Source organism: Budorcas taxicolor, chromosome 2 (assembly GCF_023091745.1).
Source record: "Budorcas taxicolor isolate Tak-1 chromosome 2, Takin1.1, whole genome shotgun sequence".
Taxonomy (NCBI): Eukaryota; Metazoa; Chordata; class Mammalia; order Artiodactyla; family Bovidae; genus Budorcas; species Budorcas taxicolor.
The window spans coordinates 87,850,374-87,878,178 of record NC_068911.1 but is presented as its reverse complement, the minus strand read 5'-3'; the positions used below and the strand labels follow the sequence as shown (position 1 = coordinate 87,878,178).

The 27,805-nt window shown below is 38.0% G+C and overlaps 2 protein-coding genes and 1 non-coding gene across 3 annotated transcripts in view; 1 reads left to right on the top strand and 2 right to left on the bottom strand.

Moving 5' to 3' along the window:
- PRPF40A (pre-mRNA processing factor 40 homolog A) overlaps positions 1–19,278 on the bottom strand; it is a 59,349-nt gene extending 40,071 nt beyond the window's left edge. Inside the window, exons 1-5 of the mRNA XM_052636416.1 lie at positions 19,069–19,278; positions 17,802–17,933; positions 4,568–4,648; positions 3,337–3,367; positions 1,116–1,132 (exon numbers count right to left, since the gene is read on the bottom strand). Of these exons, the coding sequence (XP_052492376.1) occupies positions 1,116–1,132; positions 3,337–3,367; positions 4,568–4,648; positions 17,802–17,933; positions 19,069–19,278 (471 nt within the window). The remainder of the gene's footprint in view (positions 1–1,115; positions 1,133–3,336; positions 3,368–4,567; positions 4,649–17,801; positions 17,934–19,068) is intronic.
- Positions 19,279–20,421: 1,143 nt separating this feature from the next.
- The window catches only part of ARL6IP6 (ADP ribosylation factor like GTPase 6 interacting protein 6), a 36,949-nt gene continuing 29,565 nt past the window's right edge, over positions 20,422–27,805 (top strand). The window contains exons 1-2 of the mRNA XM_052635804.1: positions 20,422–20,821; positions 22,634–22,687. Of these exons, the coding sequence (XP_052491764.1) occupies positions 20,422–20,821; positions 22,634–22,687 (454 nt within the window). The remainder of the gene's footprint in view (positions 20,822–22,633; positions 22,688–27,805) is intronic.
- On the bottom strand, positions 27,159–27,261 carry LOC128044012 (U6 spliceosomal RNA). Its single transcript, XR_008199005.1, has one exon. It is a non-coding gene; the product is annotated as a U6 spliceosomal RNA (small nuclear RNA).

Genomic DNA, 27,805 nt, shown 5'->3' with positions numbered 1-27,805 from the left:
ATGGCCAACAGAAAGGGAAAAAGTGGAAACAGTGACAGATTTTACCTTCTTGGGCTTCAAAATCACTGCAGATGGTGACGGCAGCCATGAAATTAAGAGAGTTGGTTCCTTGGAAGGAAAGCTATGACAAACCTAGTCAGTGTATTAAAAAGCAGACATCACTTTGCCAACAAAGGTCCGTAAGAGTCAAAGCTATGGTGTTTCTAGTAGTCATGTACAGATGTTAGACGTGGATCATGAAGAAGGCTGAGCCTGAAGAATTGATGCTTTCAAATTGTGGTGCTGGAGAAGAGTCTTGAGAATCCCTTAGACTGCAAGGAGTTCTAGCTAGTCACTTCTAAAGGAAATTGATCCTTAATATTCATGGGAAGGAGTGATACTGAAGCTTAAGCTCCAATACTTTGTCTACCTGATGCAAACAGCCAACTGACTGGATAGGACCCTGATGCCAGGAAAGATTGAGGACAAAAGGAGAAGGGGACAGCAGAGGATGAGATGGTCAGATAGTGTCACTGATTCAGTGGAGAGCAATTTGAGTAAACTCTGAGAGATAGTGGAGGATAGCAGACCCTGACAAGCTGCAGTCCATGGGATTGCAAAGAGCTGAACACAATTTAGTGACTGAACAACAACAATCTCTCATTAAGTCCCAGGAAAATTATGTTTTAAAATAAATCGAACAATTTTTCAACCTTTGCCACAGAAAAGAAAGTAAAAGGGTTCAAGTGAGTAGATGATCTCTAAAACAGAATAAGGATCAGTCTTCCCTGGTGGTCCAGTGGTGAAGAATCTGCCTGCCAGTGCAGGGGACAGAGCTTTGATCCCTGGTCAGGGAAAATTCCACACACCTTGAGCAACTAAGCTGGCGCATCTCAACTATTGAGTCAGTGCTATTCCACCCATGCTTTGTAACAAGAGAAGCCACCACAACAAGAAGCCCATGGACCACAACTAGAGTAGTCCTCACACGCCGCAAGTAGAAAAAGCACATGCACAACAAAGACGACTCAGCACAGCCAAAAGTAAATAATAAGTAACATTTAAAATACAAAGAAATAAGAATCAGTGTAGCAGGTAAACAATTATAGAAATAAATATATTCCAAAGGTACTTACTGCGCCAGAAGTTGTACCTAAAAAAAAATGGGGGGAAGAGTATTACAGTGTGATAAATCATGCTGTCCTTGAGTTAACAGTTTTAAAATATTTATTCATACTACTTTTTCTCCTCATGCCATCACATTAAGTATCCTAAGACTGTCCCATATGACTTCTGTGCTCGCTCTCTTTCCCACAAAAATAAAACATCTACAGTGCAACGCACTTTCAGAATTAAGTTGGCACTTTGAACTTTCAATCTACAAACTCACTTGACAGCAGTTAGAGAAGCTAACAGTTTGCCTTTTGTTTCTCCTCTTCCTGTTGTTATAGCTGTCCAATCTTAACTAATTTCTGTTTCTCTGTGATACTGCTGGTAGTAATGAATGTGTACAGTAATGAATGTTTCAGGCCCCTGATTCTATTCTTTAAAGTGAAAGCCACTCAGTCGTGTCTGATTCTTTGTGACTCCATGGACTCCTCTGTCCATGGAATTCTCCAGGCCAGAATACTGGAGTGCGTAGCTGTTTCCTTCTCCAGGGGATCTTCCCAGCCCAGGGATCAAACCCAGGGCTCCTGCATTGCAGGCAGATTCTTTACCGCCCGAGCCACCAGGGAAGCCCTCTATGCTTTAGGTTTATGACAATTCAATTATCTAGGTTCCAAAACATATGCCGTATAATACAGTATCCTTTGGCCATCACATAGCCCTGTTTAAATTAGATTAAGTAAAATTTTAATGTTCAGTTCCTCCTGTGCACTAGCCACATTCCAATACTCGATAATTACATGTGGCTATATACGACACTACAGACTACAGAACAATTCCTTCCTTTCAGAAAGTTCTATCAGATGGTACTATCTTAAGTTACTACCAAAGCCCCACTAAGACATAAAAGGAAATCCACATTAGTTACAAAGTTCATACAAATAATCTTTAACTTTAGAAACAAGTAGCTTAAAATTGTATGTAAAAAAACAAACAATGACTGTAAAAAGAAAACAAAACTAAGTACGTAGATACTAACAGCAATCAAAAGCAACTAGTATGAAAATATCAGTAAGAGAGCCGGCGCATTTAAAAAGAAAATGTTAAGGTAATTGTTCAGGATTATTTAGGGTAATAGTAACCAGCTCAAGATATCTAAATAGACCTAGAATACGATTTTAAAGTATATCAGAATATTGTTATAGCTTAAATGATGAAATCCATGAAACATCTTAAAAACATCAACTACGGCCCATATAAACCCTCATACTGCATTTTAAACATGTTTCAACTGATAATGTTTAAAAGAAAAAATGTTTTGGCAGAATCATGGGACAAAGTACACCATCTAGAATACATGGAACATTAGTTGTGTATAATTGAAGCATTATTATTATACATTAAAGTCATACTAGCTATATTTATAACACTCATAGGTAACCTGCTGGAAAAAAATATGCATTATCAGAGGACTTACAAACTACACAGACCAAGCAGATACCTAAAAAATGACTGAAGTAGTCCAGAAGGCTGAGAGTGCATGCTTGATATCTGAAGTATAGAGTCCCTATTCCATTCCACAGGGTTTGTTGAATACAAATATGGACTCAACCAGAATTTTTTATTCAAATATTCTTTGAGTATCTACTGTACTGAGGACCACTGTAAATATTAAAAGTACAGATCATCCAACTTTAAAATAAATTCAATCTTTGTGTAAAATGATAAATTCAACTTTATATAAGCCTACAGATTTTAATGTTAGCAACTAATTAGTACTTTGGCCACCTCACGCGAAGAGTTGACTCACTGGAAAAGACTCTGATGCTGGGAAGGGCTGGGGGCAAGAGGAAAAGGGGACGACAGAAGATGAGATGGCTGGATGGCATTACCGACTCAATGGATGTTAGTCTGAGTGAACTCCGGGAGTTGGTGATGGACAGGGAGGCCTGGTGTGATGCGATTCATGGGGTCGCAAAGTCGGAAACGACTGAACAACTGAACTGAACTAAATTATAAAATGTAAAAACATTGTATGAGCCAAAGTATATCCTATAGACCAAATCTGGTCCCAGAACTCCACACCTAAAATTATGACAATTTCTTATGGATTTAATTATGAACGCTATATAAAAAAAAAATATTGGGAGCTGATTATAATGCCCAGGAGACACTGTTTTATTCCTCATTCGAGGATGGTTGTGACTGTCTATATTAAGTCTAGTATATCACCATAAGTGGTATACATACCTGCTGCTACATCCATATTATTTACTCCTGGCTGTAAGAAGAAAAAATGAAATTAGTAACATTTACTTTGCACAAGCTATATTTTATATACAATCCTCATAAAGCATAGTCAATCAACCCCTTCTCTGTATTAATTCTCTAGCCACCAACTCAAAAATTGTGGTTAAGTTTTAGTGATCTTGGTTCCCTAAGCTTGCTATAAATTGTTAAATTGTTGTAATTGTTTTATATAAAAGATCCACAATTCTAAGATTCAAAAAGCTGAAAACTTTTTAAGTTTGTCATCAAAACTCATCACAGTGGCCAAAGCTATCCTGAGTAATAGGAATTCTTTAGTCTTATTTATCCCACATCAGAATAAACATCTCTATGTTCTGATTTAGAAATATGCGTTAGAAATTAAAGGGCACTGGCCAAGACCCCGTGGGTATATTATACATAATTATTATATACTATATGCAGTGTACTACTTTATAATATTAAAAACAAACTTTGAAATGTATCTGCCCCTAGGGGTTTTGGAGAAGTCACTGCAAACTTACCATCCCAGTGGAGTATGCCACATCTGTTCATTAAAACTAACCAATAAATAAGTCACACTAATTTTAATATCATAATGATTTCTATATTGCTATACTATCTAATACTGTCTAATAGGGTGGCAAGATTATTCAAAAATTTTCTAAGTAATGTGCCATAGCTGAAGTCTCATGAATTGTGGATTTCAAATGAAATCTGATTTCTAAATTTAGGATCCAGTATTAAATCACATCACGTCAACTTTTAATCAGCACTCAGTAAAGAATATGTCTACTGTTTAAGATTAGAATGCTACTAGAGCAATTAAATCGGAGAAGGCGATGGCACTCGACTCCAGTGTTCTTGCCTGGAAAATCCCATGGACAGAGGAGCCTGATGGGCTGCCATCTATGGGGTCGCACAGAGCTGGACACGACTGAAGCGACTGAGCAGCAGCAGCAGAGCAATTAAATGCTTCCAGCTAACAAATTACGCTTTTCAGAATTCTAGATTTGCTTAACGTAGAATAACTAAGGATGTATATCTATTATAAACATATGAAAAATGTAAATGCCTGGAATCTAAAAACTTACTTCCTATCTTATAGTACTCGGGAGGCGCTTAAATGACTAATACGAATGTCTACAAAATATATATGCTATTTCAAAAAGAAATCAAAACATCACACAAAAAGTTATTTTCGCAAGATTACCGGTAAGGCAGGCTGCATGGAAGCCTGAGACATATGAGACATCATCATTCCAGGCATTACTGAAGACATCATTCCAGGCATCTAGAACAAAAGTAAAAAAAGATTACTATATAAGTCCAAAGCACCTAGTAAGATTTTAAGAATCTATCTGGTTATTAAAGCAACTGTGTACAATTTAAGATTAAAACCCAATGAATACTATACTATATGAATAGCATGCTTAGTAAGTGCTTGTTGAATGAATGAAGTTATTTTATTAACGATCTATTTATGTGTGTGTCATAATTACTTTAACAAATATATTTAAAAGTTTAGATTATGTGTTATTTGTAACCTAAAATTTAAGAATATTAATTTCCTTTTAACTCAAAACCAACGTTTTTCACCTTTCTTTGGAGCAAGGCAAAATTTTTTTTCAGTGTTTCGCACCTTTGTTTTTTAATATCTGTATTAAATAATTTTCATATTCATCTGGTCTTTTTAAAATCGCTAAGTCAAAGGTGCTTGTAACTCACTGACTTTAAACAAATACATAAGTAATAGACTTTTCAAACTCAAATCTATAAAGAAAAACTTAAAGCACATATACACACGCATATCTGAAGAAAGAAAGTATTAGCTTGGTGGCTTAATCTACCAATGACTGTCAACCAAACCTATGAATGAATCTTCACTACTATGAATAAAAATCACAAAAATTGACACAAATTTCCAAAGGATTTGTCACATATTTAGTACAATCTCACATCATAATTTTAATATGAACAAATGTAAGGAAAACATGAAGAGAGATAAAATTATATAAAACAATCAATCACAGATACTGGAACAAGGTAACCAGTTATTCAGCAGTTTCAAATTAAATGAACAATCTAAAAAATAGGAACAACAAAAAAGAAGAATATTGGTCAACAGGAACATATAAAGCCTACTGAAAGTAGAGGAGAACACTCAAACACTGATGTTTATTACTTGTGAAAGTCAGTCAACTAATGATGCAAAACCAGGCTAAGTATCATTAAAATGAAGTTGCATGATATTTATGGATGAAAAAATTAACAAAAAAAGTCTTTTTAGTCCTCAAAACATTTATTGTTTAAACATCACTAAACAAGAACTTGACAGAAAACATGTGACTAAAATAATGTTTTCTTTTTTTAAAGTACAGAATTTCAAAACAAATTACTGACGAGCCTCTACAACCCCATGACTAACAAAACTAGGTTTTATCTCCTCCTTCCTTCAACAGATATACCCTCACAATTAATTCTTCTTTAGGCTACAGCAAAGTATGTTTGAATTCTAAAAGAACTAAGTAACATATTGTGAGGGGAAGCATAGTGGGCAACAGAGAGAAATGGCCTGCTATTAAAATGGTCTGTGTATAAAATCAAAAGCTAGTAACACATCCCCAAACTAGGATTCTAAGCCAAACAGAGAAACTGAAGAAACTAAAGTTTAAAAACTTAAGAGAAAAATGAATCAAAGTCTTTTCTCGTAAGAATTAAAGACACTGAAGGGAAAAGATAAATTGGGAATATGAGACTAACAGATGCACACTACCATATATAAAATGAACAGCAAGGACTTACTGTACTGTCCAGAGAACTATATTCAACATCTTGTATTAAACTATAATGAAAAATAAAAAAAAAAAAGAATATACATATATACGTATCACCAAATCACTGCACTGTACATCTGCAATACAGTATTATAAATCAACTAGACTTCAATTAAAAGAAAAATAAATTCCAACTAAGCAAATATCAAAATTGTAGCTACCAAGACTTTTGTGGCAACATGTAAAATGCTTATGACTCCATGTTAAGAGGAAAAACTCATAATCAAAACAGTACATAAACTATGATTAAAATTTTGAAACACAGATGTACATACCATAAAATCTGGAATAAAATTTACCAGAAATGATAATATGGGTTATTTATTTTTTATTCTACTTTTCAAACCTTCTGGAATGATGTCTTTAAAACTAAACAACCAAACTGAAAGAATTCTGTCCTAATTTTACTTCTTAAAAAAAGGATTAAAGACATTTTAAAAGTAAAATCTCCATCATGCAATAAGAGTACTTCCACATGACAGCAGTACAAACGACTGTACAAATAAATTTAATTGCAAACTGAAATACTCTACTTCATAAAGACATCGTGATCAAGGGCCATCTTAAAACAAAGCACAACAGGACTTACATATAACAAAAGTTTTACTAGACCAGGTCAATGAGATAGCAAACAATATCTGAAGAGAATTTGACAGAGTTCTTTCAATTGTTATTCTTCCCACACTTCAGATTTTAAAACGTCTCAAAAATTTGCCTTTATACATTAGTATTAGTGCTACTGGTTACATGATGAAATTTAATGTCAAATAAAAAGTTAAATTCTCCCTCTGAATCTCTGTACATTTTGAAGGGTAGCAACCAGTTGAAGCTTGTTCATCCTAACAAACACTGGTAAGTTTCTTAAATTATGTACAACTGAGTATCAGGCAAGAACACTGGACTGGGTTGCCATTTCCTTCTCTAGGTAATCTTCCCCAGCTCTGGCATCCAACTTGCATCTCTCCTGCATTGGCAGGTGGGTTCTTTATCACTAGAACCACCTGGGAAACCCTCTAAAAGTACACAGATCATTAATTTAATTCTAAAGCTAAACTGTGATGTTATTAACATGAAACCAAGGGACAAAAACAAATACGCAAAGTATTGTTTCTCACGAAAAACTATTACAAGAATCTGATAAAATTAAGAGCTCCTCTAGAGACTTGCACATCATAGAAAAGCTTGTTTCTCAAAGTCTGAAAAATCTATTCTGTGGAACTGCTATGATTTCCACTTTGCATTAATTCTAGGATACACCTAATATGGAGATGCATGTGTCAGCCTGACTGACTGAAGCTGAATTCTTTTGGAGGATTTGTGTTGACTGATGCCAGTCACTTGGCAGCATCATCAATCTGAGATTATTAAATTTTTCTAAGTTACTTGTTTTAACACCACAATGGAATCTAGGCTGCAAGCTTATGACAGAACTGGCTTGTGGTTTAAATCCTTAGAAGTGACTTTTTTGCCTTCCCCTTTGCCCAATTAGCAAAGTCGAGACATTTGAGTTGCTTTCCTGTCCCTTTTTACATGGCAGATTACCTCTTGCTTCACAGGCAGGGAACAGCCCTTTGGCATCTCAACTTTATCCATAGACTTCTCGTTTAAGTTTGTTTTTTCTCACTCAGGGCATGTAATATTCTCTTGGCCAAAGAGTTTAGATTTTTCCAAAAATCCGAACAAACTCTTTGGCCAACACAATATAATGGAATTTCTCATCAATATTGAGATCTTAAGCTCAACGAAGACAGGATGTTCATTAAAAATGGTTAAAGGGAACAATTCTTGCACAGTTGCTACAATAATGCCACAACAAATTCCATAAGCCAGATCCTCTTAAAGCTTCAAAGTGGTAGCTTATACTAAGCTTGCTGAGAAGCACACTATAAAATTACAAATGACTCTGTAGAGCTTCACAAATTTCTACTTAAGCTACTTTAGCAAATATATTAAGTGCTATAATTAAGAATTTTTAGTTGTTAGGAGACGAAGAATGAGAAGGGTGAAAGGCATACGTGAGATATAAACTAAATTGCCTAAAATATTAAGCATCTAAATATAATGGACACTTTGGCACCTTTAAAAAAATAACTCATACACAACTTGATATGCTTTTTCAAAGTAGGCAATGATTTGTGTGATATGTTTCTATTTTTTTAATGATAAAAGTTAAATCAAGAAAATCTCTTGAAAATTCTCAGAAGAATCATCCATTTGCAGAAAATTAAAAAATGAGTAACAACTAGGAAGCACCACACAATCCACTCATTCTTAGCATCCTAATTTAGAAAATTTCTCATGTTAGACAAAAACAAGCATGATTCATTGATCACTCTATTTTAATTTTTAAAAAAATTTCAGTAATAAAAGCAATCCTGTTAATGCTATAGCAAATTAGTTACACAAAATGTAAATTAGCCCAATTTTATTATGATATGAAAACAAAAGTGCACATCTTCATGTTGGCACCTCAAATTTTCTTTTCTTCATAATTATTTCCTGAAGTTTCTCCTGTTGGAAAGAAATCACACAACCTAACTTACTTTTTGTCTAAATATTAACTCTTGAATTTGGTTGACTTTTAAAAAACCACTCTTGCTCCCCCTGTAGCTGGAAACTGATTAGATAGTTTGAGTCTCGCCTTTATACTTGGTGTCTTTTAAATGTGCTAAAGTTAATTCCACAACACACTCTACAGAGCCTAGTAAGTATAGTATTTAAAGACAACTATTTCCTATACCACTAACTTACCTTATATACAAATATATGAATGCAAATTAAGTTTTGAATAAATGTGAAAACTACATCTTTGAATGTAACTAAATGTTCATTCAATTGGAAATAAACAGAAATACCTGTTTAAAGCATATTAACAACCCAAAATAAGTGGCTGTATTCTGGGACAATCATTTACTTCCTCTTCATCTACAGTTATACATAAACTCCAGACATCTGTCACTTTCTGATATAACATTTAAACAAAAAAATTGACAATATTTGCAAAACCGCTTCCACATGGAGTAAAATCTTCCATTTAATAAGTCAACTTCCAGTAGTCATTATTAGTTTGCTAAATTCTTTCAACCTGGAGACTTTAGAATCACTAAAGTAAAACGCTATTCCTTCAAATTATAAGGTGTAATGTAATGGCATAATCTCAAACAGCACGACAAGGAAGAAGCCTAGTACAACTATTAAGTATACTCTGGAATCAGACTGCCAGAATTCCTACCCCAGTTGTGTAACCCTGGGCAACTTTCCTTAACTCTCAATTTCCTCACCCACAATACGAGGAAAAACAGTACTCATCTGATAGGACTGTTGTAGAATGAAAGGGAATAACACATGAATACACGTAGGCACTTAAAGCAGCACTCAATAAATAAAAGCTGTTTCATTACAACTGCTCTCCAACTCATATAAACTATCCCTTATGTTGCCCCTTCTTTATTCCCTAGCTATCTATTAGATAGGAACTTCAGTTCTTTAAAGACATCTAATAAATACTGTAAAACCATCACTTTCAGTAGAAGTCAAAACAAGTAACAAGAAGTCAATCCTAGATTAAGGAACACATTTAGTGCTGGCTCCTCAGTGTCACTTTACAAGTCATCCAACTCTAGGCCTTATTCCTCTCTAAAATTGGACATTCATCTAGCCAATCCACTTTTTAGTCTGGTTGGATCAAATTCAATAGGGCATACGAAATCAGTTATATACAAACATAGTGATAAAAATCATGATTTTAACACAGATTAGGTATCAGTTCTACTCCCTGAAACCTTACAAAACTATACGAAAAAAGGGCAAGTAAGGAGTTTAAAATATTTAGTTCACTGTCTCTGGTTAAACCCCAAACTTCTTAAATGAAGGTACGGAAAATATACATGACACAAAAACTTAGAAAGGACCTGAATAAAAATGAACTTTTAATTTTTAAAAAGCTCTAAACATACTGGGGACACACACAAATTGTGGTGTTTCATGTCACATACAATTAAAAGATTTTATAAAACTTACTCTAGAAAGTCAATGGATTCAAGTCTTCTAGGACACAAGCAAAGAGGGGCATAAGACTATTACTACCCCAAATGCTTTAAACTAGACTTAATATTGTATCTAGCTAAATCATTAGATATTTGTCTACATGAAACTTAATTACACAGCTACAGCAGAGACTCAAAACACCTGTAGTAGACAACTTTATGATTAGTTCTTACAACTGCAAAAGAAAGAGTTTAACTATTTTATTTAACAAAAATATGATAAAAATATGCAATAATCTTAAAACTACTAAAAAAATCATCTTTCTGAGAATTAACAACTTTCTTGATGCCTGAGGACCAAATAAAGTATACCAAGCCCATGTTTTCAAACATAAACTTAATGCTCATTCATTAATTAAAATTTAGAAAGACTTAGCCCAAACAGATTAGGAGCTAATTATGAAAATTGTTTTAAAAATAAATCTAAGATAAATGAGATGAAAATTTTGTTAAAAAAAAAAATAAGCCTAAGACAAAGCAAACTACGTTTCAGCTCAGTTCTCACTTGCTGGCATGTTTAGTCCTTTAAGAGATTGGGCAAACAGCAACTCTCAGATTTGGAGAATATTCAGATATCCACTTTAAGCGCAGTGGATTATTAATTAAGAAAGAAGCAGATTTTCTTTCAAGCCCGACATGCAAAGTATCACATATTTAGGGACCACTAACTACAATGAACCTTTTTTAATAAGTATAAGAAACATGATTACCTGACTAGGGAGAAAAAGGCAAATACAAAAGTCATCTTCACTAAATATCCAAGTATCTACAAATCTACAACTATCATGACAATCCAATCAACAGTTGAAAGATGAGAAAACCCAGTTTGGCCAGGCATCTCAGTAATTCCTTAAGTTCCCTGAGTGCAGGGTATACATACAGCGTTCGTCTTTGTACTGATGCATAGTCAAGAAGAGGCTTAACGTCTACTGACTAAAATGGACAGTGTCTACTGGCTAAACTGACAATGGGAAACATGAAGGTATGGAAACAGGAAGAAAGAATGCAAGACCAACAACAATTTTATGAGACATTGTATATCCACAGATTCCTACTTATAAACCTTTACAACTTAGGCCAATTATTTCTACAAAAACTCTAGTACACTAGTACATAGCTGTGTCTACATATATAGGTGCCAAATCTGTAAAATCTACTGATTTACTACTTCATAATGACCAGAAGTAATGCCATCAAAATTTCTAATAAATCCAATTAAAAATCAACAAGTTAGCCTGTTCTTTCCTTTCTCCTTTATTTTGGATCGTACCTTGTAGTATGCAGGCTCTCAGTTTCTCCACCAGGGGTGAAACCTGTGCCCCTACCCCTGCAGTGGAAGCACACACTTAACTACTGGACCACCAGGGAAGTCCTTTTATTCACTTTCCTTTTTGATCCCACCATTAATGAATACATTTGTTGCACTTTACAAGCTGTTACATTTATGTGTGTTCAGTCAGTTCAGTCCAGTGCAGTCGCTCAGCTGTGTCCAACTCTTTCAGTCCAGTTCAGTTGCTCAGTCGTATCCCACTCTTTGCGACCCCATGAATCGCAGCACGCCAGGCCTCCCTGTCCATCACCATCTCCCTGAGTTCACTCAGACTCACGTCCATCGAGTCCGTGATGCCATCCAGCCATCTCGTCCTGTCGTCCCCTTCTCTTCCTGCCCCCAATCCCTCCCAGCATCAGAGTTTCTTCCAATGAGTCAACTCTAAGCATCAGGTGGCCAAAGTACTGGAGTTTCAGCTTCAGCATCATTCCCTCTAAAGAAATCCCAGGGCTGATCTTCTTCAGAATGGACTGGCTGGATCTCCTTGCAGTCCAAGGGACTCTCAAGAGTCTTCTCCAACACCACACTTCAAAACCATCAATTCTTCAGCATCAGCCTTCTTCACAGTCCAACTCCCACATCCATACATTACCACTGGAAAAACCATAGCCTTGACTAGATGGACCTTTGCTGGCAAAGTAATGTCTGCTTTTCAATATGTTATCTAGGTTGGTCATAACTTTCCTTCCAAGGAATAAGCGTCTTTTAATTTCATGGCTGCAGTCACCATCTGCAGTGATTTTGGAGCCCCCCAAAATAAAGTCTGACACTGTTTCCACTGTTTCTCCATCTATTTCCCATGAAGTGATGGGACCAGACGCCATGATCTTTGTTTTCTGAATGTTGAGCTTTAAGCCAACTTTTTCACTCCCCTCTTTCACTTTCATCAAGATGCTTTTTAGTTCCTCTTCACTTTCTGCCATCCAGCCATCTCATCCTCTGTCATCCCCTTCTCCTCCTTCCCCCAATCCCTCCCAGCATCAGTCTTTTCCAATGATTCAACTCTTTGCGTGAGGTGGCCGAAGTGTGTTAATACTTCTAATTTCAATGTTGCCCTGGGATTCCTTGGGAGCTCAGAGGGTAAACAGTCTACCTGCAATGCAGGAGACCTGGGTTCAATCCCTGGGTTGGGAAGATCCCCTGGAGAAGGGAATGGTAACCCACTCCAGTATTCTTGCCTTGTGAACTCCAAGGACAGAGCAGCCTGGCAGGCTACAGTCCATGGGGTCGCAGAGATTCAGACACAACTGAGCTACTAACACACACACATACATTTATGTGTGTTAATATGCCCTTTTCTCCTAAAAAGCAGACTAAATGGGTAAGTGTTCCCAATCCACCATTTCTCACAAATTGTTAAATTTCAGGCAATGTTAATTCTATGCAATGTGACAGACAAAGCAAAATAAACAGACAAGGGGGGCAGTAATGGAAACTGCAGAAGTGGGGGAGGGAAAGATGGCCAAATAAAACTGAAAATACTAGGTAAAAAGTTTTAAAAGGCTTCAGCAAAACTTGACATCTTTAGAAAATACTGCACCCTGTGAATCTCAAGAGGGCCAAAGGGGTACAGTTCATTCTTCCAAAAGGACATAGTCTCCTTAACATCTCTCCAAGTAATCCCCATATACTTAGAAATACTACTCTAGCTGAAGTTTTTGAATAAATTCAGACTTAAATAAGTTACTATGTAAAACTAATGAAACTAAAACCTATCAAAGTCTCATTGTATTCATAGGCCAAAAGTTATACCAACACGTTAGGTATGGGTCAATCTATTTTTTAAAATGTACTCATCTGGGTAATATAAATGCATAAAGAAAGTTACCCAGATTCAACAATCTGTAAGTAGACAACCTAAAAAAATTCTCTTTGTCACTGGCTAATGTTCAATTACACGGGAAGGACTTTGTGAACACCCAAAAATGACAATAACTTAAAAGCAACAACAAATCAACTTATAACGTTAGTCATAGTCAAATCAATCTAAGATACCAATATACTGGATTTTTCTGGAAGGCCTATATTTCAAATCATTTCTCTCTAGGGTATGGAAAAATATGTGGTAAAACTTAAAGAGATGATCACCAATGAAGTCATACAGACAGAAATACACTTGCCTGTAATTTAAAGTAAATAGAAGTAACTTCTTTAATTTTATTCACCAAACAAAAATTACTTACGTATTTCATCTTATTTATCTTCCATTCTTGTCAAATGAAAAATCAATAGTAAAGGCAGACTCTAAAAATAAGTGGTAACAATGTAAAGTCATAAGTAACTACTGAAAACAGTTACATGTAACTGACTAATCTCCTGGTTTATATTGTAGGAAAGAGTATCTGTGTTTGTTTCATTCATTCAACAAGTAATTTACTGAGCACCCATGATGTGCCAAGAACTGTGCTCAGCACTATAGACTTCTTAAAAGTTCAGATCACAGCCTCTGCCCTCTAAGAGCTTACAATCTATTACTCATTGAAAAGACAAAGCAAGTAAAACCATAATAAAACAAGGCTAGAATAAGTGAAACAGTAAGAGTTATGGGCAGATTATATAGGATTTTATTTTGATAATCTGAAGGGGAGATGTATGCTGGGCAAATTTATTGCTGAGTACCTACTGGAGAAGGCAGGACTTGAAATGGGAGAATTTAGGTAAATAAAGTAAAGTTCACAGTGGTAATGAGCTGGGGGCAAGAGAGCAAGAAAAACACAAGCTTGGTTGTGAAATATCATCACTCAAAATACCATGAGAAGACCAGTCTGAATTCATATTAGGGAATGCAAAGGCATGCTTGTCAGAATCATGCTTTGAATTATACAACAGGAGATCACTGAAAGTTAAGTTGTGGAAAGTAGATGTTAAACTATCCGCACAGGAAAACACTGAAAGTGTTAGGGCAAGAAAATAACTCACTGAAATCTAAAAAGTTTTTGAGGGGACAAGCTTGAAGCAAGAAAACTAGCTAAAAAGTTATAACGATATCCAAGGCATGATGCAGCTCAGATAGCAACAGGAATAGAAATAAGGTCTATAAAAACCTGCCTTATTCAATACAAGAACAAGAAAATCCAACTTAAAGAGGAATTATTCATTTATCAATTTTAACGAACAAAAGCAAAAAGAAAAAATACTGAATAACTAGAATTAGGGAGGCATTACTAAAAGAATTTATTTTCTTATATATCAACCCATAAAATCTTATATATATCATCTATCCTTATCAAACGATCTAAATTGAATCATAGGCTGTTAGAGCTGAAAGGGACCTTAATTCTTTTACTCTACTCTTCTCATTAAAAGAAGAGAAAAATTAAGAATTAAAGAAAGGGGAAAAAAAGATAGGGAGGAAGACTCTCTTCGGCTTAAGTGAAGACAAAATCACCTGTATAAGGACAGTTTATGTTGTAGAAAAGACAACAGAAGAATAAGATGTGAAAATATTTTAAAGCAAAACATTATTTACAATACACATGGAGAAAGAAGACAGCTTCATACATATCTTAATACAATCTCTTACCGGAAATAACATTTATACAACTTGTAAGGTCCCTTCCAACTATAAGATCCTATAATTCTATAAAAGTAGAAGCAAAACTTTCCCATCTGAAGCTACTGTACAATGAGAAAGGTAAGTTTAACTTACAGGATAAACTTCAAAGAATATTATTAAGCCCAAATGTTATTACTACTAACAGATTGAGTCTGAATTCTAAAAGGGGCATTCTAGGTTATCTTCTAAATTAAAACAAATGAAAACATACTACTCCTTTAATCAAAATCATTTGCTCTAATTTCAAAAAATACAAACTCTGGCTAATGTAGACTGTTACGTTCAGTCCGCATATTATTTTACAAACAAGTTTTAAAATTTCATGTCATGTTCAGTAGCATTCCAAATACCACAATCATTTAGCAAGTAAGACTGCCACCAGCTGGCCCCAGAATGAGATCTTAATGTGAACTAGGTAATATACATGAAGGTTCCATAACCTTCAGTTGCAAAGTCTAAAGAATCTGTGAATTAACTTTTTAAAAGTGGATGGCAGAACCCTACCAACTTTGTATCACTGCAGCCAACTATATAGGCACCCTGCTTCTTATTATCTTCTGACCACTTACTGCTCACTAACACTTCTGAGGTTGGGTAGAAAGAAGACATGATGCAGAAGAAAGATCAAGTTTGAGAATTATCAACTTACTTTAAGGTAGTTTTTCATTGGGCTTTAAATTAGATTCCTGGATACATGATTATATTATTCATGCCCTCTCAGTCTGCTATAACACCTAAAAAAATTTGTTTTACCAAGATTTGGGCTTCATAGTTGTTAGATACCAAGAGGAAAAAAATGGAGTAATCTAACTTAAGGGAAAAAAAAAAAGGGATTCTCTTGATTTCCTCAAAGCTGGACTCTTTAAGTCATTCAATCATCATCCTAAAAGGAGCCAACAGAGACAGATAGACTTTTACACATCTAAATAGTCAGGGTAAGCATAAAGGCACGAAAGCTTAAAGGGCATATCCTGGGCTAGGAAAAATGTAGAAGAAAACCACAAGGTAAAAGTATCTGAATGAATGTGTACCAAGTAGCAAATAACCTCACTAGGAAGATGGTCACTATAAAGTAAAGAGAAAGGGCCATAAAGCAAACTGTGACCAGCTTATGTCAATGAGATACATGAATACTTAAAAAATAAAATAATATCTGCATGTTACTCGAAATGACTAGCTGGTATCTTGGTTTTGGTAGTGCAATAGCACCAATACAGCAAGGGTAAGCAGGTCAATCCCTTGCAAAACTTACCTTGATTGGCCCAATGGAAACAGAAGGCCCCAGAAAAGAGAGAAGCATCTGGCAGTAGCAAATTGTTTTATTTTATCTTTCTGTGGAAAGAAACTAATTTTAAATAAGAACCAGAGCATTTAAAGAGTAAATATTTTTTTAAAGCTCATTATCTAGTTAGAGCAGCTCTACTAAGAAAACAAGAAGAGCTCCTTGTTGTTTAGAGATGGAAGGAAACAGAAGAGGAATCAGAGTTGTTTCTCCATCACCTAGGGAGTTTTAAAACTTGTGTTATCCTAAAGTAACATAAATAGTTCTCTTATTTAAAGAACTCCTATAAGTAGAAATTTTGGGCCTGGTGCCTTTGAATAAAGACTTTTATACAAAATTAAGGGCTATATTCCAAATAAAAAATATAAACCACTTGACATTAAGCCCTTCTACTCTTGAGTTAAAAAAAAAAAAAAGACACAGAGTGAGCTCCCTTCTCCACTGCAATTTCACCAATTTAACTCAAACCATCAAGGTTTAAATGATTATCAAAGCAAATGATGCCCCCAACTGGCAGAAAGCTCATACCTAATTGACTGGCTTTCCAAAATATTGTTAGCCTAAACAGTTGATTTATCCAGATACTAAATGGAAAGAACCCAGCCACTAAAGGATATGTGTATTACAGAACCTAACAGGGGGCATAAAATTATTTATGGTAACCAAACCTGTTACCTTTCTTCACTGTTTTTCTAGGAATTCAGTTTACTGAATTCATTGAGTCAGCATTAAAATCTCTTGGTCCAAATCACTCCCACAAAATGTCTGTTTATAATTTATGCTGGAGATAAGAGATAGCTAGCTCAAAAGCAGGAGTGCAGAAGCAATAAGCATTTAAGAAAACAAAAAAACAAACTAGTGTAAGTGGAAAATAATCTACCTATTTGGCACCATCCTATGAAGAACCAATCAGAGTAGAATCTTCCCACATCCACCCCCACCACACACATCCATACACGACAGGAAGCTATTTCAGAAATAAAATTCATTCTAAGTCAAAGGCCTAAACAATTGCTGTTTTCAGATTCTATGCATGTACAACGTCCACCGACATAAATTGTATTGACATAGCAAATTACTTCAGTTGACATTCTTGGGGGGAGTAAAGCCATTAAACTCAAAAGCTTAGATATACATTGCTACTTCTAAATTAAAAATACAAAATAAAAACAACTCAGCTTTGTTACTGCAGAAAACAAACCTCTTATACAGAAGACTTTTCAATACCATCAAAATTTGATTAGTGTCATGATTATTCAACATTTCACTTACTTAAAACATTATTTTGACATAAAATGAAACAAACAGCTGCAAGTATCGACCCAGATTTTGAAATTCTTTGACATAATACCACAGGCAAAAGTAAACAAATAAATACAAAACAAAACATTCTTACTTGTCCCATTGGTGGTCCTCCCATTGGGGGCATCATTTGTGGCATCATTCCATGAGGTACAGGAGGCATATTCGCTCTCTGACCCATAGGATGCATTCCCATTGGGGCATAATGCATGCCAGGGTGCCCCATCTGAAAAAGAGGGACAATTTAAAAATCTGCCAAGTTTCAATAAATGCTTCTCAAAAATCTGACTCCTACAAATCAGTTTTGTGCATGACATAATATTTGGCTAATGTTCGACTCAATTACTTAGCTTATACTTTCTTGTCTTAAATAAAAGAATTATACCAGTATTTATGAGCTTGAACTTGACCAAATTTCAGAAAATGGAAAAATTAAAATCAGTACCGGACACCTAATTCATAGTGTTGGTTTTTTTTTTAGAGCATGCTGATTTAATCAATTGCCAGTTGGCTTGCTAAACTGGGAGGAAATGCATGTGAAGGCCACCTTAACTGTTATGGTGAAAACCACAACTTTGTCCTACTTCACAGATATAAGATAGCCAACTATGTTTATTTTATAACGTCACATTATCAAGTTCATTTCTAAGCTGATTTTAAGCTTTAGAACGCTGAAAATTTACCCAATTAACTGAGATGAGGGCTGGTCTTATAAAAGACAGCGTCGGTTACAGGGGGACACTTCACTCCTAACAAACAAACATATTATTTCCTAATAGAATCTCTAACACAGCTAAAATTACTTATGCAAAAAAAAATTTTCCCCCCAAAGACTAAGCTCTGTTATTTACGAACACTAAACGTAAACAACTAATTTAGGCACCTTAATGCGCTTTTTATAAGACAACTCCTTTCTTTACGTGTGTCCATTGTTCCAGGTCGTAAAACCAGGTAGTTAAATCCTGCCAATTCTCCCACCTATCCCCCTGCTGCGAACACCACTACTATTACTTAAGATTCTGGCAGACTCTGTTAAAAGTAAAAGTCTATGGAAAAAGTCTCCGTCTCCGCCTCCCCCTCCCTGCTTAACCCGGCCTACCTCACCAAAACGCTCACCCCGCCCAGGGCCCAGCACCTCCACCGCGCATCTGCCTAGGCCGAACCTACTGAGAACTTCCAGGGTCCCACTTCCTTTCCTTTGTGCATCCCCGCTCTCCATTTCTCTCCCTCGGAACAAATCCCACCATCTCGAGCTCTTCCTTCGTCCACTCTCATCTTCTTCTCCTTTTGGAGAATGCTTCCTGTCTCTCTGACTCCGCTTTTCATTGTGCCGCTTTCCCCCTGCCCCACCGCTCCCTTACCGAGGGCCGTCTCCTCAGGAAGCCGTCAGCAGAGACCCAAGAGCTGGAGCAGAGGCTTGAGCCGGACAATCTCCGCTCCCCGTCCCCGAGACCCCGCGAGGGAGGATGGTTCTCCATTTCACTCACCATGAGGCCTCCACGCTCGGCTCCCGTCCCCGGCCTCATCGTCGGGCTCAGACTGCTCCGCCGGCGGCCACTGCCGCTACACATACCAACAAGCAGCGATCTGAGTGGCTGGCGCCCAGTGGGGCCAAAGGTTAAAGGCTGCCCTGCGCTATGGGGCGGGATCAGCGGGGCCAGTAGGCTGACAGGCTTCCCTGCTGTCCAATCAGACTGCGTTGCTGACTCGCAGCCCTTTGGCGATTCGCCCCCAGTCTCACCCTAACTCAGCGTCGACTGCATGGAGTTGGGGGAGGGGGACGGAAGTTTCTGCGCCGATTCCCCTGCAGGGATAACTCCACCAACTTTCCCCGGGGAAGGGAAGACAACGGTGTCCCACCTTCCCGAACTTAGACTGCCACACCCCGTAGGGGGTGGACCAGTGGGGGCCTGCCACCTTCAACACTCCCCCGCCCGAATTACCTATGCCCCACAAATCTGAGGCCGCCAGAGGTGGGATGGGATGGGGGTGGAGTAAGCAGCCTCTAGCGTTAGCCTTGACCAGGGCAGGAGCTTGCGCGCGGAACTACAGACGGAGGAAGGGGGCGGGGCAAGCTAGAGGAAGGGTCGTTAGGAGCGGGTTCGAGCTCCTTACGCACCGGCTGGGCGGCGCGCGCCAGGGTGGGGCGGGCGTGGAGGCCTGCCCAGCGGCGTGGAGGAAAGTTGTGGTAGGGGCGGGGAGAACAATGTGAAAGGGAAGGCTGTACTGGGCAGTTAAGGGAGATGAGGGCGCCAGGCGCTGAGCTTCCATTACTGAGAGAAGCCGAGGGAGAGTGCAGGTGTAGAGAAGATGGGAGAAAGCAAACAGGTTCGGGAATGTGTATTGGCGGGCGCTAGGACCGGGCGTAGAGGAGGTGCGGCTTTGGGACTGCGAAGGCACGCGCTAGTTTAGAGGTGACGCGAAGGTGGCGGAGGTTTTTGGCGGAGAGACTACACGCTGCACGGAGAGGAAACTCGGCTGCCTTGGGCCTCGGCTCGCCTTCCCTCGTACTGCTTGCGGGTAGTGCTCTGGTCCAGGGGCGCTCAGCCTCTCGTCGGCCCCACGGCACCTTACTTGCCCCAGCACGCACCCCTGCGCGCCTGGGCCTAGTGGTGGAGGCCGCGGGGGGCCAGGCTGCTCATTGGCTACTGCGACCGCGGGGCGGGGTAGGTGGGCGACGTTGGACCTCCGAGGGCCTGAGTGTCTTTCCCGCCATGTCGTTTGTGGAGAGCGGGAGGCGTTCGGCCCTTCTGCGCCGCCGGCCCGGCACCCCTGTCCCATTCGCTCGACCTCCGTATTCCGTTTTCAGTCAGGGAGATAGCTGGGGTGAGGGCGAAGTCGAAGAGGAGGAGGGATGCGACCAAGTGGCCCGTGATTTGCGGGCGGAGTTCTCGGCCGGGTCGTCATCGAAACTCAGAAAGGACCCTGTACTCCGGACAGATGGGGACGGATCTCCAATTCTGCCCGATAAACGCAATGGGATTTTCTCGGCGGATGCAGGTGGTAAAGCCCTGGCTCGGCGTTGGCCGGTCCAGGTCCTCTCAATTCTCTGTTCGCTGCTGTTCGCCATCCTCCTTGCCTGCCTGCTCGCCATCACCTACCTGATCGTAAAAGGTACAGAAGGAAGCCCGGGCCTTGAAAGTCTTATCCAGAGTTTATTTCAGTTGAGCCTGGACGTGGCCCCTGCCTTCATCGCCCTCTCCCCTATCGAAGCTGCAAGCTTGGTAGCTGGTTTCATCCATACGCCTCATCCGCACTTTTCTTTGGTCTTCCCCTTTGTCTTCTCTTTTCTTAAAAGTAGAAGACTTTGGTCGGTGATCAGGAGGCCCATTTTAAGAAAGGGTCTTGATAGGTTGGTAGTCTTGAAGAAATAATGAAATCAGTGAACACTTGGGGATAAAATATTGGTAAAATCAAGCAAAATGCAAAACAACTGTCCTTAGAGGAAGGCGGTGAAAAGGGTAATCTAAAAAAGCTATACAAGTTCCGCAAATGGCTAGAGGTGTACAATCCACCTGTTCTGTACACATTGAGTTCCTAAAGAACAAGGATTTGCATTGCATAGCCCAAAATGTCTGCTGCTGCTGCTAAGTCGCTTCAGTCGTGTCCGACTCTGTGCGACCCCATAGATGGCAGCCCACCAGGCTCCCCCGTCCGTGGGTTTCTCCAGGCAAGAACGCTACTTAGGTAAAATAGTCCCTCTTGGATTTTGTACTAGGTTTGCAACCCAGTGTATTGGTGAAATTCTGTTGCAAACCAAGTCTGTTCTTTCTCTGATTAATGGTTTTACATTTCCGTGTCTGAAGTTGAAATATTGGCCAGGTTGAAATAGAAATATGCCTTGAAAGGTTTTCCAGAACTCGTACAAATGTATTATGTGTTTGGATATTTTACCATAGGAAGAATCAGACCTGAGTTGAAACCTCAGTTCTAACTGTGATTTTGGCTAAGTTATTGGGGAAAAAAACTACCTTAGTTGTATGAAAAGCACCCAACACGTCACTCGAGTATTAGTTTTACTTCACTAAGTAGAATTAAATCTATTTAATTATAGTTTTTATTTCCCTCTTTGCTTCAGGCCCCTCATGAGCTGTTCATGGCATCTAACACCTGGAGAAGGCAATGGCACCTCACTCCAGTACTCTTGCCTGGAAAATCCCATGGACGATGGAGCCTGGTGGGCTGCAGTCCATGGGGTCGCTGAGGGTCGCACATGACTGAGCGACTTCATTTTCACTTTTCACTTTCATGCATTGGAGAAGGAAATGGCACCCCACTCCAGTGTTCCTGCCTGGAGAATCCCAGGGACAGGGGAGCCTGGTGGGCTGCCATCTATGGGGTCACACAGAGTCGGACACGACTGAAGTGACTTACCAGTAGCAACACCTCTCTATGCTTGATTTTCATACAGAAGACAGATTGGCATGTTAATGTGAGAGTTTGACCTCTTCATACAATGATACAGGGTGTAAACTGTCAGTGTTAAATATTTGGGTGCCAGTGTTTCATTCCTCAACCACTCCCTTCCTCCATTTTTTCAAAGGAGCTCAGTTTTGTCTTGTAGGTAGTTATTTCTGTTTTACTCAGAGAGATTGCCTTTGTTCATAAAGTCATAAAACTTGATAAGTGGAAGTGCATTGCAGAAGACCTTAAACTGTGTTTATTTTGGAGAATAAAGAGCTGAACTCAAAAACTAGTAATTTGCCGTGTATAAAATGTCTTGGGAATAAAAATTCCCATTTTAAATACATAGCAGTTGATCATAAAGACATCTTATTTGCTTCCTGAAAGTCACATAGCTAGTAAATGGAATCCAGGTTTGAACCCAGTTGTTCCCAGCTCCAGAGCAGTTTCCAGAACTCTGCGTCTTTCTAGCCTTTGCGTTTCTGTTCAAGTTATAAAATCATCTCTTTTTTGTATTTACAGAGTTACATGCTGAAAATTTGAAGAATGAAGATGGTGTAAACACTGGACTGTTAGGTATGGGCCTTACTGTCACTTGATTTTTGAGCTCACTTGTTTTTTATGTTTTGGTGATATACAGGTTTGGATAAAATACTTAATATATTCCCTGTGTGGTGGTGGTTCACTTTTCTTCACTTGTATATGTATGTGGTATATTTTGTTAGACTTTCTTTTTATGTATATGTTTGTTTGTATGCCAGACACACTAGGAATATATTTTGAACACAACTGTATGTAACAGACCCAGAGAATACTTAACATTTTTTAGTTACCTTTTGCAAAAGCTTCTCTACACCTCTTTTGAGGAGGTAAACAAACATTTCCCCACAGACTTAACAAAGATAACATCTTAAGCAGGCCTCAGAAGTTTAAGTTCAAATCTCCTTATAAGCAACTTGGTTTTTTAAAAAATATGAGAAGTATTGGGTATACTTAGCACAAGCTAGTTATGACCAGGGAAAAGACCTGAGTTTCTATAGAATGTCAGTAGAATGCTAGTTTACAGATTTGTAGTAAAAAATTCAGTTGTTATTTAATCTTTATTTTTCTCTGCCAAAATAATTGTGAAGAGTTCAGAATTTTACCTGTCTGGCATATTTTTCTCCTATTTGCTATAATTTATTTGGCTGATCACTTTGAATTGGGGATGAGGGTATGGGAAATGATTGAGAGCCTATCCCACTTGTTATTCCCTCTCCCAATCTTAGCTAACTATTTAAATTAGCTCTTCAAGCCTAATGTCCTCATGATTAGGACAACAGAGTCCACCTGATTTTGCCGAAAGGGAAGCTTTACATCTTCAAATTATGAACAGATTAGTTTGCTGGATGTCCCATGAAAACTTGTCTGTGCTTAACTTCTGGCATGAGAAAACACGTCCTTTTCAGTTGCTCATTTTGTTAGTGTGCCTCTGTGTTGTTAAACTGTTGCATCTCTAAAATCAACAGTGAGCATAAGGCTTTTCATAACATTTATTGATCTGTCAACTCTTGACTGAAAGGAACAGTATATAAGCCTAAATGCCTGTTAAGAAACTTAGTGTCTAAAGGAGCTGAGACACTGCTATGCTCATGCTTGTTTCTGTGAAAGAAATGTTCATGGGGAGCCCCATTTATAGTTGTTTTAAAAAGGTTCCTGATGAGCATTGTTATCAGTGCCTTTGGGAGTTAATTGATCCTAATGGCTAATAGGATTAGGCTATTACAGTGTTCATCTTAACTAGTGAGGTAGTCCCACCAAGGAGATGTGATTAATACTTTTGGTTGGCTTTGGAACTCATCTCCCCAAATCTTCCCTGGGTGGCATTGGAATCACACTGCAGAGTTCATAGGGCTTTCCTTTTATAATTGTCCTGTAAGCCTATTTTTCAGATAGATTAATAAAATAAAACTTAAGGTCATTTAGTTGAAAATCACATTCCAGCCACTCCTCCTTGAAGTTATTTTCTGGCCAAATTGATTGCACTAATCATATATAACATTGAACTGTTTCATTTTCCACATTTGCTTTTCTGTCAGCATTTTCCCAAATTTTATCACGTTTCACAGTTAGTCCTATTTCCAATTTTGGCATTTTTTCCTTAGTTTTATAACTAGGAAAGTATAAGAAAGAATGATAAATGATTTTTTATTTGAGGCAAATCTGAAATAAGTGCATAAAATAATAGAAGGAATTGCCCTTAGCAGATACTCCTTAATCTGAGACTGTTGTTATCAAATGTAGTGCTAGTACTTTTACAAACACTGTAAATAGTACTATACAGAAATTGTAATCAGATTTTGTGGAGTTCCTTCAGTGTCTAAAAAAGGTTTTAAATTTGATCTTTGGTTCCTATGACATCTATTAGTTAGTAGTTACCTTTAAGTCTCTTTCGTGGCTAGGAGCAGATTCCTAGCAGTGTCAAGGGCTGTTTATTTTTTAGCTGCCCATTTACTGCTCGTTTTATGCTTGAGATGTTTCCGGCTTCTACACATTTTCCAGAGAAGAGATGACTGACAAAGATGAAGCCTGCTCATTTAAAGAGATGATGATTGATTTCTTTTCTTCTGCAGAGTGATAAGTGAGACTTTGTACCATCATAACTGAATGATACAGAACATTAGAAATATGGTAAAAATTTCCAAGGGCAAGGATGTGTTGGGAAATGACCCATTCTCTTAGAAAGGTGCAAGTTGGTAGCAACGGACTCAGTTTCTTCCTCACAGTGAAAGCTGATTGAAACCATAAACTTGAGCTTTTTAGTGGGTGTATAATATGAACCTTATAATTTAAGCCCAAAGTCTACTAAGGAAATAATATAGTACTCTGTAGCTGGGTAGGGTAACTCTAATATTTCATCTAAAAATTCACAAATATGTTATCCTATTCTGCAGCAGAGTCTTTGTAAAATTTTGTGTATTGCTGATAACAGTAAAAGAACCAAGGCAAAAAAAGAAGAGAAAAGCAAAAAGCCCTAAAACACTGGAAGGATACAACCAAACTGTTAGTTTATCTGAATTTTGAAATTATAGCTTTTTTTAATCTCTGTTGTTTGTAATGAATGACTGTAATGCCTAATGAGAAAAACTTTGTTTAAAAAAAGCACAAGTGTAAGTTTAAGAAAGTGTGAAAACCATGTTCAACAATTAACAATAGTACTGAACTATTACAGTATGCCAAAAATGTGTTATCTCACCTGGTATTCCCAACTATCCTGCATCCATAAATATAAAATACTCATTCTAAATCAAAACTCAAGACAGTGTATATTAGAATTTTTATGCCATCAGATAGCTTAGGTGTGGTAGCAAGGCAAAAACAATACAGATCATTATCCGGAATTACAGTGTGCAGGTGAATTATTAGTTATTAAATCATTACAAGTCTTCTCCTAACACGTAAAAGTATTAATGAGAACCAGACATTAGGAGTTCTATTTCTCAAGAAATTGGTTTATTATTGTTAGTGTGGTGCTACCTGGCCCAGCTGATGGAAAGGATGTTTCTTAGGCTAATGAAGTCAGACAAGTTAGCATCAGAATCACCTGGAAAACTTGTTAAAGCGTTTTGCTGGGCTTCACCTAGTCTAGTGGAGAAGGCAGTGGCACCCCACTCCAGCACTCTTGCCTGGAAAATCCCATGGATGGAGGAGCCTGGTAGGCTGCAGTCCAAGGGGTTGCGAAGAGTCAGACACGAGTGAGCAACTTCCCTTTCACTTTTCACTTTCATGCATTGGAGAAGGAAATGGCAGCCCAGTCCAGTGTTCTTGCCTGGAGAATCCCAGGAATAGGGGAGCCTGGTGGGCTGCCGTCTATGGGATTGCACAGAGTCAGATACGACTGAAGCGACTTAGCAGCAGCAGCAGCACCTAGAGTTTCTTCTGTTCAGTAAGTATAAGGTAGAGCCCAGAAATTTTCATTCCTCATAGATTTCTAGGTGATGCTCATGCTGCTAGTTTACAAGAACCACTAGTCTAGTGGTTTTTATTCCTCAGTTATAGCAACAGCAAACAAAAAAAAAAACCCTGAAGATTTTCTTACTCTAAATTTATGAAATTTCAGACCCTATCCTTAGTCTCCTGGATCGAAGTTAAAGTCACCTAATAGGCTGCACTCTCAGTATCCTGTCAGGGTCTGTTAGACCCAGTCTTCATTTTTAAATTTTCTTGAGTAGTTCTTTTTGTAAGAATTATTTCATGTCGCTATTCTTACTTATGGGACCTTCCACGAAATAAAGAGAAAATTGAGATATATATTTTTTTGATAGAATAAAGCTTATTTAATCTTGAAATTACCTTATTGGTGCATTGGCCTCTTTTATATATCAAAGATACATTATAAGATTTTAGTGATTTATTTTCCTGTATCTGGAAACACTTTGTTATTGTATTATACTAGGAATCATTTAATATTACTCATCAGTTATTCTCAACTGTGCTAAAAAGAATAAAATAATTTTGATAAAATATTCCAGAGCAGAGGTCAGCGAATCCTGATCTGCTGCCTGTTTTTGCAAATTGAATTTCGTTGTAGCATACCTGTGCCCCATTGTTTTATATATTGATTATGGCTGCTTTCATGCTAAAACGTCAGAGTTGAGTAGTTGGGAAAGAGACCTGATGGTAAGCGGAGCTGAGGATATTTACCATCTGGTTGTTTTCGGGAAAACTATTGTATTCTCAACCAGGTGTCATTTAACAGAGAGGACGAAGGCAAAAACACAAACCATCCCCTTTTGCTAAAATATGTATAACGTTCTTTTTCATCTTTTATGAGTCTGTGCCTACTAATTTATTTGATACTGTTTGTAAATGGACAAATGCTAATGTCAGGTGATTGGAAAGGAATGGGGGAAAAATCATAGGATTGAGCATTCAGATTGTTTAAAAATCTAAAAATGAAGATGTTTTACAGATTATGGAGCTAAGTTGGCTAAGTAATATTCCATTGTATACATATACCATAGCTTCTCTATGCATTCATCTGTCAGTGGTCATCTAGGTTGCTTCCAAAAATGTGGAACACTTAATAAATTTGCATGTCATCCTTGCACAGGGGCCATGCTAATCTCTGGATTGTTGCAGTTTTAGTATGCTGCTACTGCTAAGTCACTTCAGTCGTGTCCGACTCTGTGTGACCCCATAGACGGCAGGCCTCCAGGCTCCCCTGTCCCTGGGATTCTCCAGGCAAGAACACTGGAGTGGGTTGCCATTTCCTTCTCCAATGCATGAAAGTGAAAAGTGAAAGTCAAGTCGCTCAGTCGTGTCCGACTCGTAGTGACCCCATGGACTGCGGCCTACCAGGCTCCCCTGCCCATGGGATTTGCCAGGCAAGAGGACTGGAGTGGGGTGCCATCGCCTAATGTGCTGCCAAAGTGAGCACTCACTATATTCTTTCTTTTACTTTTGTGTATTGTTCATAATAAAAAAAGTTTTTTTTTAAAGTTTCCCTTGTGAATATGATGTTTTAACAGGATTGGAAAACTACAAATGATACTAACTCAAGTTTCATCAGTTTCAATCAGAATATTCCCTTTCACTCCTTAACCTTTTAATAGGAAAGGGAGTGGAATTCCTACAAGCTGAGTGGCAGATTGACAGAATAGTTGAGTGGAAACCTTTATCAGTGCAGCTGCTGTACTCCAACTGTGTGTTCAG